This window comes from Oryctolagus cuniculus, chromosome 7, assembly GCF_051225735.1.
Source record: "Oryctolagus cuniculus isolate XC-2025 breed Fujian yellow rabbit chromosome 7, ASM5122573v1, whole genome shotgun sequence".
Lineage (NCBI taxonomy): Eukaryota > Metazoa > Chordata > Mammalia > Lagomorpha > Leporidae > Oryctolagus > Oryctolagus cuniculus.
In genome coordinates this window covers 4,348,351-4,366,018 of record NC_142873.1, presented here as the reverse complement: position 1 = coordinate 4,366,018, position 17,668 = coordinate 4,348,351, and the positions used below count along the sequence as shown (strand labels likewise).

Genomic DNA, 17,668 nt, shown 5'->3' with positions numbered 1-17,668 from the left:
AGAACTAGTTTTATAGTTAACTCTCATAATACAACTCATTGAGGACAGAGGTCCTGTATGGAGAATTGGTGCACAGTGACTAACTAGTTTTTTTTTTTTTTTTTTTTGACAGGCAGAGTGGACAGTGAGAGAAGAGAGACAGAGAGAAAGGTCTTCCTTTTGCCGTTGGTTCACCCTCCAATGGCCGCCGCAGCCGGCGCGCTGCGGCCGGCGCACCGCGCTGATCCGATGGCAGGAGCCAGGAGCCAGGTGCTTTTCCTGGTCTCCCATGGGGTGCAGGGCCCAAGCACCTGGGCCATCCTCCACTGCACTCCCTGGCCACAGCAGAGGGCTGGCCTGGAAGAGGGGCAACCGGGACAGAATCCGGCGCCCCGACCGGGACTAGAACCCGGTGTGCCGGTGCCGCTAGGCAGAGGATTAGCCTAGTGAGCCGCGGCGCCGGCCAACTAGTTAGTTTAACAATGAACACTCTTATGTATGATGTCAGTGATCACCAGGGGATCTTGACATGAGCTACCTAGGCTATGGAAGCTTTTTGAGTCCACAAACTCTGTTAGTATTTAGACAAGGTCATAAGCAAAGTGGAAGTTCTACATCCTTCTTTGATGGTCACTTCTTTACACTGGGGTCTCACTCACAGAGATCCTTCATGTAGAACATTTTTTGCCACAGTGTCTTGGCTTTCCATGCCTGAAATGCTCTCACGGGCTTTGAGCCAGACCAGGAAGCCTTAAGGGCTGATTCTGAGGTCAGAGTGTAACTTAAAGTGATTGTCATTCTGAGTCTTCTATGTGGACTGCTTCCCATATTGGAACATTCTCTCCTTTTTAATTCTATTTAATTATTATCAGACACTTGATCCGATTTATATGATTAATTTAATACTTAATCCTATCTATATCTTCTCTTTAACACTTAATATGATCACTTTAACAATTAAGATGGCATTTTTACCACCAAGCTTAATGGGATTTGGAGTCCCATGACAAGTTTTTAAACTCTACCCTTAGAAGCAAGTCTGCAGGAATGTATGCAGAACTATACAGCTTTACAGTTACAAACTTCCTCTTCCTTTTAATTTTTTAAAAGTTTTTTGCAGTTATTGAGCCTGCCATAGCATTATTTATATATCTGATACACAACTTTTTTTAAAGATTTATTTATTTATTTGAAAGTCAGAGTTACACAGAACGAGGAGAGGCAGAGAGAGAGAGAGAGAGAGGTCTTTCATCTGATGGTTCTCTCCCCAGTTGGCCGCAACAGCTGGAGTTGCGCCAATACAAAGCCAGAAGCCAGGAGCTCCTTCTGGGTCTCCCACGTGGGTGCAGGGGCCCAAGCACTTGGGCCATCTTCTGCTGCTTTCCCAGGCCACAGCAGAGAGCCGGATTGGAAGTGGAGCAGCTGGGACTAGAACCAGCACCCATATGGGATGCTGGCGCGTCAGACTAGGGCGTTAACCCGCTGCACCACAGCGCCGGCCCCAATTCCCACTTTTATTCTGTACTGAGATCCATCTTCAATTGACTTTATACACATATGATGAACTCTTTGTTAAGGAAAGAGCTCAACAAATAGTATAAAAAAAAAACAAAAACAAAGAAACAAAACAAAAAAACAATGAAATTGTTCCTTGACAATCAAGACAAGGGCAGCTCAAGTCATCCCTTCTTGAAGTGTCAATTTCACTTCTACAGATTTCCTTTCAGGGGCTCTATTAGTTCTCACAGATAATAAATAACATATGGTATTTGTGCCTTTGGGACTGGCTTATTTCACTAAAATATAATGTTTTCCAGATTCATCCATTTTGTTGCAAAGGACTGGATTTGTTTCACTCTTTCTCTCTCTCTCTCTCTCTTTCACCGCTGAGTAGAATTTCATAGTGTACTTATCTCATAATTTCTGTATCCAGTCTTTGGTTGACAGGCTGATTTCAAGTCTTAGCTATTGTGAATTGAGCGGCACTGAGGTGCAGATAACTCTTCTGTTTGCTGATTTCATTTCCCTTGGGTTAATTCCCAGCAGTGGGATGGCTGGGTCATTTGGTGGGTCTATATTCAGATTTTGAGGTATTTCCATAATGTCTTCCATAGTGGCTTTACCAGTTTACATTCCCACCAATAGTGGATTAAGTTACCTTTATCCTCACATTCTTGTCTTATCTCTCCTCCTTTCTCTGTCACCCTACCTTTCAGAAAAACAAATGTTTTAAAAAATGTAATCAAAGACATTTGTCATACTTTATCTTCCTACCAGAAAAAAGTAAATAGATTCTGGAGAAAAATAATATGATCTAGAGCCTTTATAATTTCTAATACATAAGTTTAGCACTCTATTAAAAATTATCAAATATGACAGAAAGCATGAGCAAACAAATAAAAATCAAGAACTGATATATATCTATAGGTGACTAGATGTTAGACTTCATCAGACTTGCACCTTAAGATAACTATGATTAATCTGTTCAATAAAAAAGAAAAAAGTATTTCATCAAAGAATATAGGAAGAAATGAAAGCAAAATACATAAATACATGGATCTATTTCAATGTTTTAAAAACAATAACAACAACAATCTGTGTGTAGAGGGGTTAGTTGTTTTTGTTTTGTTTTGTTTTTGTTTTTGTTTTTTGACAGGTGGAGTGGACAGTGAGAGAGAGAGACAGAGAGAAAGGTCTTCCTTTGCCGTTGGTTCACTCTCCAATGGCCGCCGCGCACCGTGCTGATCTGAAGCCCGGAGCCAGGTGCTTCTCCTGGTCTCCCATGGGGTGCAGGGCCCAAGCACTTGGGCCATCCTCCACTGCCTTCCCTGGCCACAGCAGAGAGCTGGCCTGGAAGAGGGGCAACCGGGACAGAATCCAGCGCCCCGACCGCGACTAGAACCCGGTGTGCCAGCGCCACAAGGCAGAGGATGAGCCTAGTGAGCCGCGGCGCCGGCCAAGGGGTTAGTTTTAAGTACAGAATTAAGCACTTAATAAGACAAACAGACATAGGTCTCAGAGCTTCTCTGGCTCATTGCCTGAGAGCAGGTCCAGCCCCCAGGGTGCTCCCTAGCCCCTGCATTCTTAGGCCTGGTCCCCACCCGGTATTCTTCTCTACACCACTCTCTGCATTCTTTTCAACTAAACAGGCCGCAGAGAGGAAGCTCAGCTCTGCCCCCACCTCGAGGTCTTCACCTGGCTTATGCTCTATAAACCTAGAGTAACTAAAAATGTGCTCACTCTGTGTGCTGCTGCCAGTTAGCCATCTCTGCACACTTATTTTATCTGTTTTGGCTGGGAAGAGGAAGAGGAAAGGAGAGGAAAGAGGGGGAGGAAGGAAACCAGGAAAGCGACATATGGAATTAGTTTGAATAAGATACAAAGTCTACTTACAAGAGAAGCCCATTAAATATAAGGACTCACAAATAAAAGCAAAAGGACATAAAAGGCATACAATGCAAAGTAAAGCTAATGTGGCCATATTAGTATTGAAGTACACACTAGCAATAAATATTATTTTATAATTAATGAATAAATAAGTTTGATTTATAATAACAATGTTTAATCCAAAGTGAAAATGTAACAATATCAAATTTGCATGCACTTAATGACACAGCCTTGAAATACATAAAACAAAACCTAATGTAACTAAAAAGAAAAGTAGAGAAGTCTACAATCATAGGGGAAATTTTAGCAGATTATCATCAATAATTGACAGAAGAGATTACAAATAAGCTAGTAGTTAAAAAGATTAGAAAATGACTATTACAAAGTTTATTTTTAAACTGATTGTTTATTTATTTACAACTATTTGAAAGTGGGAGAAGGAGAAGGAGAGGGGGAGGGAGAGGGAAGGAGGAGAAAGAGTCGGGGGTAGAGAGAGAAAGAGAGAGAGAGAAATCTTCCATCTGTTGGTTCACTGGAATAGGCCAAGCTGAAGTCAGGAGCCTGGAACTCCACCCAGGTCTCCCTGTGAGCAGCAGGGACCCAAGCCTCTGAGCCATCCTCCTGTCTCCCAGTCTGCAAGAGCAGGAAGCTGGACTAGAAGCGGAATAACCAGAACTTCAGCGGCCACTCTGATATCGATGGAGACGCTGGAAGCAGCGTCCTAACCCAGTGCACGACACCTGCTCTACAAAGTTTATTTAGTTGACAACAAAACAGGACATAGGAATGTCATAGAGCAAGCAAGTCACAACAAACTTCAAAGTTTTGAAATAATACACAGTGTTTTCTCAGATCATAGTGAAAGTGAGCTAGAATTTCAATACCAAAAAGTAACTTTAAAATGATCAAATGTTATCAATCACAGAAATCAAAATGGAAAGTAGAAAACATTTAAAGCTAAAGACAAAAAATAAAAAATTAAAAGAATGCTACACGGCAATAAAATGTGATATATTAAAACTGCCAACTACTTCACATTAAAAAATACTGAACACTATGAGCAGATGTAAAAAATACATTATGCTACAGGAGAGAAGCCAGGTTCAAGTGACTATGTGCTAGATGATTTACTTATATTCAGTTCTAGAAAACAGAAACTAATATATAATAATAGTAACTAGGTGGAGAGATTATCTGCAAGGGTCATGAGGGAACTTGTGAGAGACATAAATGCTCAGCATATTGATTATGGTGTATTTTGAATGAGATTGTACAAGCATATATATTTGTCAACATTTATCAAACTTTACGGTTAGCATGGGTACAGTTATTATATATGTTTTATATCAATTATACTGACCTTAAAATTGAGAATCTAAGTACAGGAAAAAGAAACTTTGCAATGATGAATCTAATACAGTTTTTTTTTAATATTATTTATTTATTTATTTGACAGGTAGAGTTACAGACAGTGAGAGAAAGAGACAGAGAGAAAGGTCTTCCTTCCCTTGGTTCACTCCCCAAATGGCCTCAATGGCCGGAGCTGCGCGGATCTGAAACCAGCAGCTAGGAGATTCTTCTGGATCTCCCATGCGGGTGCAGGGGCCCAAGCACTTGGGCCATCCTCCACTGCCCTCCCGGGCCACAGCAGAGAGCTGGACTGGAAGAGGAGCAACTGGGACTAGAACCAGCACCTATATGGGATGCCAGTGCCTCAGGCAGGGGATTAACCTAGTGCACCACAGCGCTGGCTCCTCTATTGCAGGTTTTGTTGTTGTTGTTGTTTTTTTTTTTTTTTTTTTTTTTTTTAATTTGACAGGTAGAGTTATAGATAGTGAGAGAGAGAGAAACAGAGAGAAAGGTCCTGCTATAGCCGGCACTGTGCTGATCCGAAACCAGGAGCCAGGAGTTTCTTCTGGTCTCCCATGTGGGTGCAGGGGCCCAAGCAGTTGGGCCATCCTCTGCTGCCCTCTCGGGCCACAGCAGAGAGCTGGACTGGAAGAGGAGCAACCGGGACTAGAACCTGGCGCCCATATGGGATACCGGCGCCACAGGCGGAGGATTAACCAAGTGAGCCCTGGCGCTAGACTCTAATGCAGTTTTAAGAGCAATTTGTAGCCTCTGATGTATCTATTAGAACAGGAGAAAGGCTAAAAAAAAACATTGATTTAAGCATTCATCTTAAAAACCAAAAAACAAAAAAAAAAAAACAAAAAAAAAAAAAAACAAACCACCAGCAAAGTAAACTCAAAGAAAGTAGAAGAAATGAAATAATGAAAATCAAGGGTAGATACAACTGTATCAATGAAATAGAAAGCAAATATGCAACATATAAAATCAACAATGCCAAAGTAGACACTTGGTAAACTGACAAGCTCCTCCTGAAATAAGGAAATAAAAGGGTCAAGAGAGCGAAGACAAGTTAGAAGCAGAACAAAGTTGGAGGCCTAACACGACCAGATACTCAGACATACCATCTCTAGTAGCTGATACAAAGCTACTATAATTGTATTAGAGTGCTGTTAGTACAGAGATAGACACATAAATCAATGGAAAGGAATGGCTCAGAAGTAACCACACACACACATGGACCCGACTCACGACAACGATGCTGCAGCAAAACGGTGGGGAAACTGTGCTTGTTCAAAACCAAAGCTGGATAAACTGGTGATATATATGGGACAACATGAACCTTGACTTCTACCTCACAAGAAATTCCATTTTAAATGGATCATAGTCCTCAATGTAAAAAGCTAAAGAGTAAAATTTCTAGATTACATCAGGGAACATTTTCCTGGCTCTAGGTTAAGCAAATATTTCTTAAGCAGGACACAAAAAAATACCAACCATGAAAAGATTTATAAAGTGGATCCCCTTAAAATTACTAACTTCTGTCCATCAAAAATACCACTGAGAGTGAAAATGCAAGCCATAGAGAAATATTTGCAACATACGTGAATATATCTGAAAAACAACTTGTATCCAAGACACAGAGAAAAATTCCTACAGAACAAGAGAAAAGTCAATTGTAAAACTGAGTAGACAACAGTCTTGTCATGAAAGAGAATACCCAACTGGCCACCAAGCATGTGCAAAGATACTTATTCTCAGAAATGCATTGGAAACCACGAAGAGAAACCACTGCACATCCTCCAAAATGGTTAACATTTACAAGTTCACCAAGTGCAGCAAATGGAATTCTTACACATTTGCTGATGGAATGCAAATGGAAGAACTTAAATTTACAATGCACAAAACAAATGTATACATTTGAGTACCAGAGCATTAAGTATACAAAAGTGTACGTAGAAACATTATTCATAATAGCTAACATCAGAAACAATCTAAGTAAGAACAGAAAGATACTACATTGTGGAATCTTAATTACACAACGATGAAAATAAAAACTACTGCTATATGCCATAAAATGGGTAAATCCACAGTCAACATGGATGACTTTTAGTCAATGCAATAACGTGACTGATATCATCGATGAATCTCGGTCTCATAGGAAAAAGGATTTAGAGACAAAAAGGTCTATATTGCATACTATTTTCCTTATAGCATACAAGGAGGCAACACAAATGAATGAACATGGGTATCAGAATAGCAGTCACCTCTCGGGGAAGCAGTAACTGGCAGGGATATAAAGGAGATTCCTGGGAGCTGGTGAAACTCTTTACCTCTATCCTGCAGCATACACAGTGCGCTCACTTGGTAAAACTCACTGAGTTTCGCCCTTAATCTCTGTGCACTTCACTATAGGTACTGTGTGCAATAGATCTAATTAATTTTTTGAATGGTGACAGTGAGATCTAAATGACCTTAGGGAAACTATTTTAAATGAAGATAAAAGCTTCAATTAAAAAAAAAAGATGCTGGCCGGCACCGTGGCTCACTAGGCTAATCCTCCATCTGCAGTGCCAGCACACCGGGTTCTAGTCCCGCTTGGGGCACCGGATTCTGTCCCAGTCGTCCCTCTTCCAGGCCAGCTCTCTGCTGTGGCCCAGGAGTGTGGTGGAGGATGGTCCAAGTGCTTGGACCCTGCACCCCATGGGAGACCAGGAGAAGCTCCTGGCTCCTGGCTTCAGATCAGCGCGGTGTGCCAGCTGTAGCAGCCATTGAGGGGTAAGCCAATGGAAGGAAGACCTTTCTGTCTCTCTCTAACTCTGCCTGTCAAAAAAAAAAAAAAAAAAGATGCTGCCTTCTCACAGTTTGACTACAAAAAAAGGACAAAGTCTGTAAATATGATATCCATTTTCCATATTTTAGAAATCTCAAGGGTCTTATACAGACCTTTAAAGGCCCTAAGCATTAAAGGGATAATGGTAACAATCCCCTAAATGTAGTTCAAATAACCTTCTGAAACAGGAATAATAAATACATGTTCAAATTAAATAACTTCTTTTAAGAATTTTAGGTTCTAAGATTTTAGATTAAGTCATCAAAATGGAACTCATTTGTATTTTGGAGCACCTGTTAATGTGCCCTTGGTCTGTCTTCCGAGCAGTCTTGTACTGGCTGTCCCAGAAAAAAATTAAGTGAAGCATGGATCTTGTCTAGTAGCCTGATCAGACTCCACTGCTGGGGCCAGTGCTGGGGCCAGCGCTGTGGCGTAGCGGGTTAACGCCCTGGCCTGAAGCGCTGGCATCCCATATGGGCGCCAGTTCAAGTCCCAGCTGCTGCACTTCCAATCCAGCTCTCTGCTGTGGCCTGGGAAAGCAGTAGAAGGTGGCCCAAGTCCTTGGGCCCCTGCACCTACATGGGAGACCCAGAAGAAGCTTCTGTCTCCTGGCTTCGGATTGGTTCAGCTCCAGCCATTGCAGCCATCTGGGGAGTGAAGCAGCGGATGGAAACACCCCCCACCCCCGCATCTGTAACTCTGACTTAAATAAAAAAAATAAAAAAACAAAACACTGGTGACCCTGATCTTCTATTTATTATTTTAAAATTTTATTTATTTGAGTGTTAGACAAAGAAAGAACAAAACAGACTCAAAGTCCTGTCAGCTAGTTCACTCCCCAAATGACGGTGATGGCTGGGGCTCAACTAAGGCCGAAGCCAGGCACTGGGAACTCAATCCCTCTCCCACATGGGCTGCAGGAACCCTGCTACACTGTCTCCCTGCGTCCGAATTAGCAGAAAGCTGGAGTCAGAGATGGAAGCAGCTATTCAACCTAGACTCTCAATATGGCAAACGGTATCTTATCTACTAGGCCAAATGTCCATCTGTATCATTATTTTTGGTAAGATTTTATATAAATAGGGTCTTTTTTTTACATTTTAATATGTAGCTTGACAAAATATATTTTCTAGCCCTCCAGATTTCATTTATGATAATGTTAAGGTTCACTTGTCATTCCAATGCTGGTCCAGTAACAGTGAGAAAAACCCACCATCGTACATCTAGAGTTAGTACAACTGCCTTAAAGCTTCCCAATGTCATCATTTTCATCTGTGTGCTACAGGTGAGTGCTGCTTAAACTTTTCGAGGACTTGTTAGAACAGAGATGCAGTTTTTATTTCCAAGATAACTGCAATGAATAAACGGGCCAGCATGGCAGTACAGCAGGTTAGGCTACCTCCTGCAGGGCCGGTATCCCACACAACTTCTGGTTCAAGCCCTGGCTGCTCCCACTTCTGATCCAGTTCCCTGTTAATGTATCTGGGGAAGCAGCAGGATGATGGCCCAAGTGTGTGGGCCCCTGCCACCCATGTGGGAGACCTGGATGGGGCTCCAGGCTCCTGGCTTTATCCTGGCCCAGTGCAATCATCTGGGGAGTGAACCAACAGATGGAAGATCGATCTCTCTTTCTTCTATCTCCGTCACTCAATGGCTATGTAATTTTAGACCAGTATCTTAACTTCTCGGGATTTCATGTGTAAAATGCGGGCAATTCTATGCTCCCTTCAGAGTTACTACACGCATCAAACAACGTGTACCAGAGTGCTTCCTGAACCAGGGCTTCACAAGCACCTGCTATTGCTTTTGTGACTGTATCAATCACATTAGGAAGGGTCTCAGCACTCATTTTTCTGGAAGGAAGCTAGTTTTCACTGAGAACATGCCGCTGCTCCCGAGGCCTGCTGAAGCCGCTTCATTCGCCTTCGCTAGAATCTGTGGCCTCAGGAGTTGCAGGGCTCCTCGGCAGCCCCTGTGTGCATCCACTTTAGAAGCTCTCAGAATTCAAAGCAGCCCGCCAGAAACTCTAGGGAGAGTTAGAAGTCACACAGAGAATAGGAAAACCTGCAGATCTTCCAAGGGCTCCCCGGGTCCCCCAAGGTACTGCTTGCTCCAAACTAAACTCCTGTGGGCCCACTTTGACCCAAGAATACCCATAATGTCCCATCACAGAGTCTTTACTCTGAGTCAACCAGATTTCAAAGGTATAAATAGGAGTTTTCCGCAGGTTGCTCACTGTCAGGAAACTGGGCTACATTCAGTAAAACGTGGCCCACAATTTGTTCAGTAAATGCTCTCATTGAAACTGGGGCTCGTACAATTACTTCAAGGGAAGAGAGATGAATTACAAATAGTCAAATAGCTTGAAAATTGCATTGAAAAACCTGTCAACTCACTGGAAATTAATTTCCCATATAGCTACAGAAACCTCCTAGGTTTAGAAAATAATACAATGTACAATTGTATCTTATTTTGATCATTTCCATTCTTCAGAATTACACTGCAAATTACTCATAAGTATCAAAATAATCCCTGAAATGCTCTAGTTTTTGTTAAAAAATCCAATTTTTCTTTGACAAAAAATAATTGATAAGACATGTGCTAAGTTTATTTTGTCCACCCACAGAACCAGGTATCCCTCTTTCTGTAACATTTTCAACCTCTCCTATTAAATTCATAGTAGTAGTCTCTTTTGCAGAAAGCAGGTGCTCTAATCAGAAAATTAGGTAAAGTGATAGCACAAATTAAATTAGACACCAAAAGTCATTCCAGTCTATCATGTCGTACGCGACAATTTAACTGCTGACTATCACTGGTCTTAAGTCTTACTAAATGCTCTGTTTGATGTGAGCAGACCCAAAAACAGTAACAGAAAGCCAGGTAAAGTCTTCAAGTCAAAGCAGACACCTTTGACATTAAGAGAGCTAATACCTGACATGGTTAAATGCGCCAACTATGTGTTATGTTTTAGGGGGAAAAGTTTAAACAACACTTAGAGAATTATAGTAAACTGGAACCTGAAAATTATCTCGGACTCCATATCCCTTTCTCAGGAGGAAATCCAAAAAATCACTTTCCCAGTATTAGATCTGCGCTTAGTGAACCAAACAGAGACAGAGCCTGATCTTTATGTCCAGTCCTTGAAACTGTATCAACCTATTTCCTAACTTAAAACGGGTTTTACATCATGTGGGAATTAGAAAAAGGCTGAACTAGCCAGTCACACGGTAGATCTATTTTCAGATTTCTGAGGAAACTCCACAATGTTCTCCACAGTGGTTGTACAACTTTACATTCCCACAATTTATCCAGAGGAAATCAGCGTATGGAAGAGGTAAGTGTACCCCCGTGTTTACAGCAGCTCAACTCACAGTAGCTAAAATATGGAATCAACACAGATGTCCATCAACTGATGACTGCAGCAAGAAACTGTGGTATATATTCACAATGGAACGCCACTCAGCTTTAAAAAACAAAAAAATAAAAAAAATGAAATTCTGTCTTTCGCAACAAAACGGATGCAATTGAAGGCCATTATGCTTATTGAAATAAGCCAGTCACTAAAAAGACAAACATGTGTTCCCTGATTTGTGGTAACTAATATACAGAGTACAAAGAAACATAATATATGTGAGTTAACTGACATTCTGAGATTTGATTATTGTTTATAGCCCTTGTCTCTAACTCCTGAGGAACAGTAGTTTTTCTACTTCCTACCTGTTGAATTCTTTATTTATTGGAGGGTTGATCTAGTGATTACAAGGAAAATTCAAAGTATGTCATTGTGAAAATTATAAGAAAAATAAGAAGGAAGATGGAAGATGGGAGGGAAGGTACACTGGAAAGTATCATTATACACTGAAAACTGCACATATGAAGTACAGGAAACTCGCTCCTTTATAAATAATTTTTAAAAAAGAAAAGGGCTAAGGAGACTTCATGTAATGGTATACTCTTCCTTCCTCTCAAGGACATTCCTTGAAAATATAATATTTCTCTAACTAACAGGAAAGACAGGGAAGAAGGGAAAGATCAAACATTTTCTCTTGCACAGATATGAGTGTGCAAACCTTCTTGACTGTGAAACCTGTGAATTCCACTGTTACACTTCTGGCTCAACTTCTCCATTTAGACTTAGGACAACAAACGAAACTTTAAAGCACTGCAATTTCCTCCTACTCTGAAAAAGATATTAAGAGCTGAAATTGGAATTGACAGGGCCATTAAAACATGACAGTAAGTTTTTCACAGTCCTCCCTCTAATCTGACAGTTTAGATCATTTCTCATTTCGCCAATGCCAGAGAGAACTTTCCAGTTACAAAGTCAGACTGCTGTACCCTTGAAGCTAGAGCTGGCTTCTCAGCTTACTGTAACTGAGACTTCTACCTAATTTTTGCTCCATTTTAGAGCATAGCATTTTGTATCTTTAGTACAGGATCAGCAATAAGGAGCTGTCAGAAATAAATGAGGTAATATATATGATAGTACTCTCAAATACGAAATTATTAAAACACACAGAAGGCACTATTTTTTTAAAAAGGTCTATAATTGTGTTACTGGTGTAAGTAAGATCTACTATCCTTAGTGGTGAATCATTCAATGTGTTTTCTCTAAAATCAGGAGCAAGACAAGGATGTCTATTTCATCACTTCATTTTGACCCTATATTGGAGGGTAGTCAATGCAATAAGACAAGAAAAAATATAAAAAGAATAAGAATTATGAAAAAGCAAACCTATCTGTATTTATAGAACAAAGTAACTGTTACAAGATCAAGATTTAATAATGCTTAATCAGTTCTACCCAGGGTATCCAAATTGGAAATGCCAAGACACACTGTTGAGTGTGAAGTATCATGTAGGAAAACTAGCACAGGTGGACTAAAGTCAGTGTCCTTAAAAAGTCACAAGTAAATAGTTTTAAGGGGTATTGAAAGGGGGGTATGAAACCAAAGATTTTGACTCAAATTGGGGAAGAAAAGCAAAGCAAAATTGGGAGCAGAAGCTTTAGAAGAATATTCAATTCTGAATTATTCACAAGTATATTATCCTATTTGTGAGTTGTCACTACCTCCTAAGGTTTCCTGGCAGGAGCGCTGGACAATGAAATACCTGTAGACCAGGAAGGGAAGAAATCAGGTCAAGCACAAACCAAGTGATCCAAATAGTAGGACCCCAGAAAAATCTGATCTAACATTTGCTGATAGGAGAGGATTTCAAGCAGTTCAAGTAAAATGGAATTAAAATATACACTTTATTTCTCAATATAACCTCCATCAAGTTCAACAGTTTCTATAAGTAATGATGCCAGCCATATAGTCCATGTTAATGTAGCCCCTTTTTTTTTTTTTTTTTTTTTTTTGACAGGCAGAGTGGACAGTGAGAGAGAGAGAGACAGAGAGAAAGGTCTTCCTTTGCCATTGGTTCACCCTCCAATGGCCGCCGCGGCCAGCGCTCTGTGCTGATCTGAAGCCAAGTGCCAGGTGCTTCTCCTGGTCTCCCATGGGGTGCAGGGTCCAAGCACTTGGGCCATCCTCCACTGCACTCCTGGGCCACAGCAGAGAGCTGGCCTGGAAGAGGGGCAACCGGGACAGAATCCAGCGCCCCAACCAGGACTAGAACCGGTGTGCCGGCGCCGCAGGCAGAGGATTAGCCTAGTGAGCCACGATGCAGGCCAATGCAGCCTTTTTATTTTTAACATGAATTACTGAAGAACAAAGATTAAGAATTTCTAAGATTAGGAAACAGAAATCAGAATGAGCAAATCAGCACTGTAAGATGGAAACCCAATTATTTCCCATCAAAGCTCTTACAAAGGAAGCAGGTATTTGATGTAGCAGTTAGACTCCGGTGTCTCATACTAGAATATTCAGATTCAAGTTGACCTTCAGCTCCTGACTCCAGCTTTCTGCTAATGTAGACCCAAGGAGGCAGCAGCGATGGCTCAAGTAACCGGGTTCCTGCCACGCACTTGGGAGCCCCGGATACAGCTGCCAGCTCCCACTGTCGGCCCAGTACTGCTCACTGCGAACATTAGGGGCTGAACTAGTGGATTGGAGCTTTCCTTTCTACATCTTTCTCTGTCATATAAATAAATAAATGAACACTCAGATGATTTTTGGGGAGGTGGGGAGTGTTTAGCCCAGTGGTTAAGCCACCACTTAGGATGTCTGTACCCCATATTTGAGTGCGTGGGTTCCAGTCTCAGCTCTGCTCCTGATTTCAACTTCCTGTTAATGCACACCCTAAGAGGCAGCAGGTGATGGCTCAACTGTGTGTTCCTGTCATCCATGTGGGAGACAGACTGAATTCTTGACTTCCGGCTTTGGCCTAGAACTGCCCACAATGTTTTGGGTGTTTAGGAAATGAGCCATCAGTTTGGAGACCTCTGCTTCTCTCTCTCTCTCTGTTCCATTACTGGTTCACTCCCTAAATGCCCAAAGGCTGAGACAGGCTAAAACCAGGAGCCAGGAGCTCCCTCATGGTCTACGACATCTGTGGCAGGGACGCAAGCACTCCAGCCATGACCTGCTGTCTCGCAGAGTATGCATTAGCAGGAAGCTGGATAGGAAGCCTAGACAAGACAGAATCCCTGGCACTCTGATTTAGGCTGATGGCATCCCAAGTGGTATCTCAACCCACTGTACCACAGTGCCTGCCTCTTATCCCGTCTTAAAATGAGTCACCCATTTGTTAAGTGGTGATTCCTTTTGGGCATTCTCCCCATAAGCTTTCGTAAAACATCAATGGTTTCACCATTTTTCCACCCAGGCTTCATTGTCAATTTGATGTTTGTTCTTCCTCCAATTTCAAAAGAATTCATGTTGTTTTGATAGGGGCTCTTTTCACACTGACATTTCATTTTTTATAGTGACTCAAATTAGATTTTGTTCAGATATGTTATGACAAGTTAGTTCAAATTTATTTTGGTGCACAAACAATTTGAAAGTCATGCACAAGCTTTCACAGTTCAGACTTTCTATTAACTTTCTGAAGACCCCTTGCACCTCAACTCACCTCTATTATCAAAGACCACTGAAATTATTACGTATACCTATTTGAGTACAGTATTAAAAGCTGTGTAACTTCTATTTCCTATCTTGAATACTATTTTGTTTTTCCTATCTTCACAAAATTTAGCAAAATTTAAGCTAAATACTTGTCAATGATAAAGTACCTTAAATCTACATTTTCATGTTCATCACTGAGAGCTTTAAAACCATCTAATAGTTGTAAAATGTACACTTATAATCTAAAATGGCTATAAGAACTGTGTGAATGTATTGATAAATATTTTTGAATAAACTCATGGTTTATCATTATCGACAAAGTCTAAGCAAAAGGTATGTCCTATTTGAAGGTGTTAAACATTTTATCTTTGTATTTAGCAATGTTTCAGATATTTCCTCTCTCGATATTATATAATGAGTCAAATACTATTTTTACTACAATGGAGCAAAATTGTAAGTCAGAGGCAACAAGCACATAGAACCATCTGTTTCAGTTCTGTGAAGAAAATAGCTAGCATCAATCAGAGACGATCTAAGGGGAAAGTCACTGACAGGCTGAAAAAAATGCTAAGGAAAAAAACAATGTTATAAAATATGCCATAAGTCAAATTTCTCTAAATAAGTTTAGAAACTATACACAATTTGCCATATTCTTTAAGCCAGAAGCTAATAAGCCTCTAGTAGAAAAAAATTAATAATTACTTTTGCCTTTTACAAGCATATAATGAATATATTATACATTTTCTATGATGTCCAAGGCATGTTTTTTAGTATTTTTTGAAAACCAGTTGATCACTTTCCAGAGATCAGTATATGCTCTTATTTTAAGCTATTTCCGTACTTTTAGCTCTGAATGACACATCCACAGAAAATTAGATGCCTGATTAGTGTATATTTATAATCCTCTAAGATGTTCAGGTCAAAAACAATGAGAGAGATTGAGAGAGGAAGCAAAAAAAAAAAAAATCACAGGAGTGGGAAGATGGCTAAACCACCAACATGCAAGGAAGATTTTAATGAAAGCTATGCCATTTGCAGAAATAAACACCATCCTACTTGGTTGGTACATGTAGGCGAGAGCTTTTATAAGTGTGTTTTTTTTAAAGAGTAAATATAAAATGAAATAGATTTGTGAGTATATCTCCAACTCCTACTAGGTAATTTTTCCTGCTCATTAAAAAGGCTACTTTGACTACTCAGGATTGATTACATAATTTACAAGTGAGTCATGGTATTTGCTATTTCTCTATATCACTGCAGGATCTTTGTGTGGTTCAGTATTCACTAACAATCTCCACTGGAATGCTACATAGGGATGATGTGAGTCTCTCTTATTCGTCTGCATTTCTGATATCACCTTGAGAATGGGATAATTTGTAGGCTCTTCTTCGCTGACACAGAATCTTTTGTATCCAAAGCAAAGCACACTGATTGAATATCACGGAACAGCTCCTTTCCAGACCCACTAATAACGAGGAAGAAAGGTACAGAATGGGATATAAGGGCTACACAAGATGTATGATGCAGCCTAAGTCAGAGAATATCAGCAACGTCAGAGACCTTGTCAGATTCAGCAACTGGCCCCACACCACTTCTTATGCTCGCCTAATGTCAAAAACTGAGACAAGCGACACGTCACCTTGGTAGAAGGGCAGACGCATCTGGAACCCCTGTAAGTTTTTTAGCACAGCTGAAGAGAACCCTCGATTCTTTTCCCGCTATCAGGGGTGTCTGAAGCCACACTGTGCCTCACCCTCACAGACAGGCAGGATACACAGCCTATACGTCATCCCGTAGCCTCAGTACTGAGGATCTTTTGAAAGCGTATGAGTGACCCAGAGAACACAGGATAGCACAAATAAGAAACAAAGACAGAAAAAAACCTAACAATCTGCAAGGTGAGGGCCCTACCTTGCAGATTTTGTACAGCGATTCCTGACCGTCTCCTCCAGTATCTTTAAAGTAATCATGCGCGGGAAACGTGCGGTGGATGTCTCGAGTGATGACGCTCTCCTGGGCTGAGTCCTACAGGGGGAAAAGACTCGGTGATTAGTGTACAGTTTCTCCTCTATGATGAAAAAAGAGCACACAGTAAAAACAATCGAATAATACAGAAAAAATAACTCAAAAGAAACGTGCCTTCTACCCTGTACCCATATTCCCACCTCCCAGAGAGGTTACCAGTGGTCTCTTTGGTGCCTTCACCCATCTACCTCTAGGTGGAAGGGTGAGCACGAGTGCTCACGTGGGGGGCGGGGCAGAGAGGAAGGGAACCTCACACACACATCTCCACAGAACCAAGCAGTCTGTTCCTGTCACTAATGCAATAAAGTATAGAGTGTTCCTCATCAAGACATGCAAATGCGTCTCTTTCTCTTTAGGAGCAGTTGCTAAAAAGAACAAAGACTGTCTGGCTATAAATATATCAAAAACTTACTTAACATTCTCCTAGTAATGACTTTTTTGCATGTTTTCCTATTTGTATAACAAACAGCACCAGAGGAAACTTTTCCATACATAAACCCTGCATATAATGTTCAAGGACAGATTCCCAGAGAAGGAACTAGGACAAAGGACACGCGTTCCTGATTCTGATTCTAGTGCTCCCACTACCAATAGGGACTCGAAACCGCAGCAGAGTGCGTGCTTCTCCACACCTGCCCAATACGGCACTAATTACTAATTACTAATTACTAAACCTTTGGCTATCTGATACATAAAAACTCAGACCACAGTCACATAAAAAGGAAAATACTATCATTGCTTCAGCCTTGCTAGGTCAAATGCTTCAAATATTCCACAAAATTTTAAAAACAAACAAAAAATCCCTACAGGCTACTCTGCTAAGATAACATATGCCTTAAGACAAACCTCAAGATTTTTTTATGACAGATTCTGGAAACAGAAGCTCAAAACTGAGTAAAATTCTAAGCTTTATAAAAACTATTAGTCATCCACTTGATTTCACTTTATTCTTGGAAATTTTGTTTATCTGTTTAAATGTCAAGAAAACAGGATGGGTCTTTCAGCAACCCTTATGATGAAAATATTTTACACAATTCAAAGAAGCATCAAAGACTACTAATTGCAAATTAAAACTATTATTTAAC

General features: G+C 40.7%; 1 protein-coding gene across 8 annotated transcripts in view; it reads right to left on the bottom strand.

The window, feature by feature from the left end:
- RABGAP1L (RAB GTPase activating protein 1 like) overlaps positions 1-17,668 on the bottom strand; it is a 788,382-nt gene that overhangs the window by 302,885 nt on the left and 467,829 nt on the right. For all 8 annotated transcript variants that reach the window (XM_070077152.2, XM_070077147.2, XM_089299425.1 and 5 more), the window contains one exon: positions 16,470-16,583. In XM_070077152.2, coding sequence (XP_069933253.1) covers positions 16,470-16,583 — 114 coding nt within the window. The remainder of the gene's footprint in view (positions 1-16,469; positions 16,584-17,668) is intronic.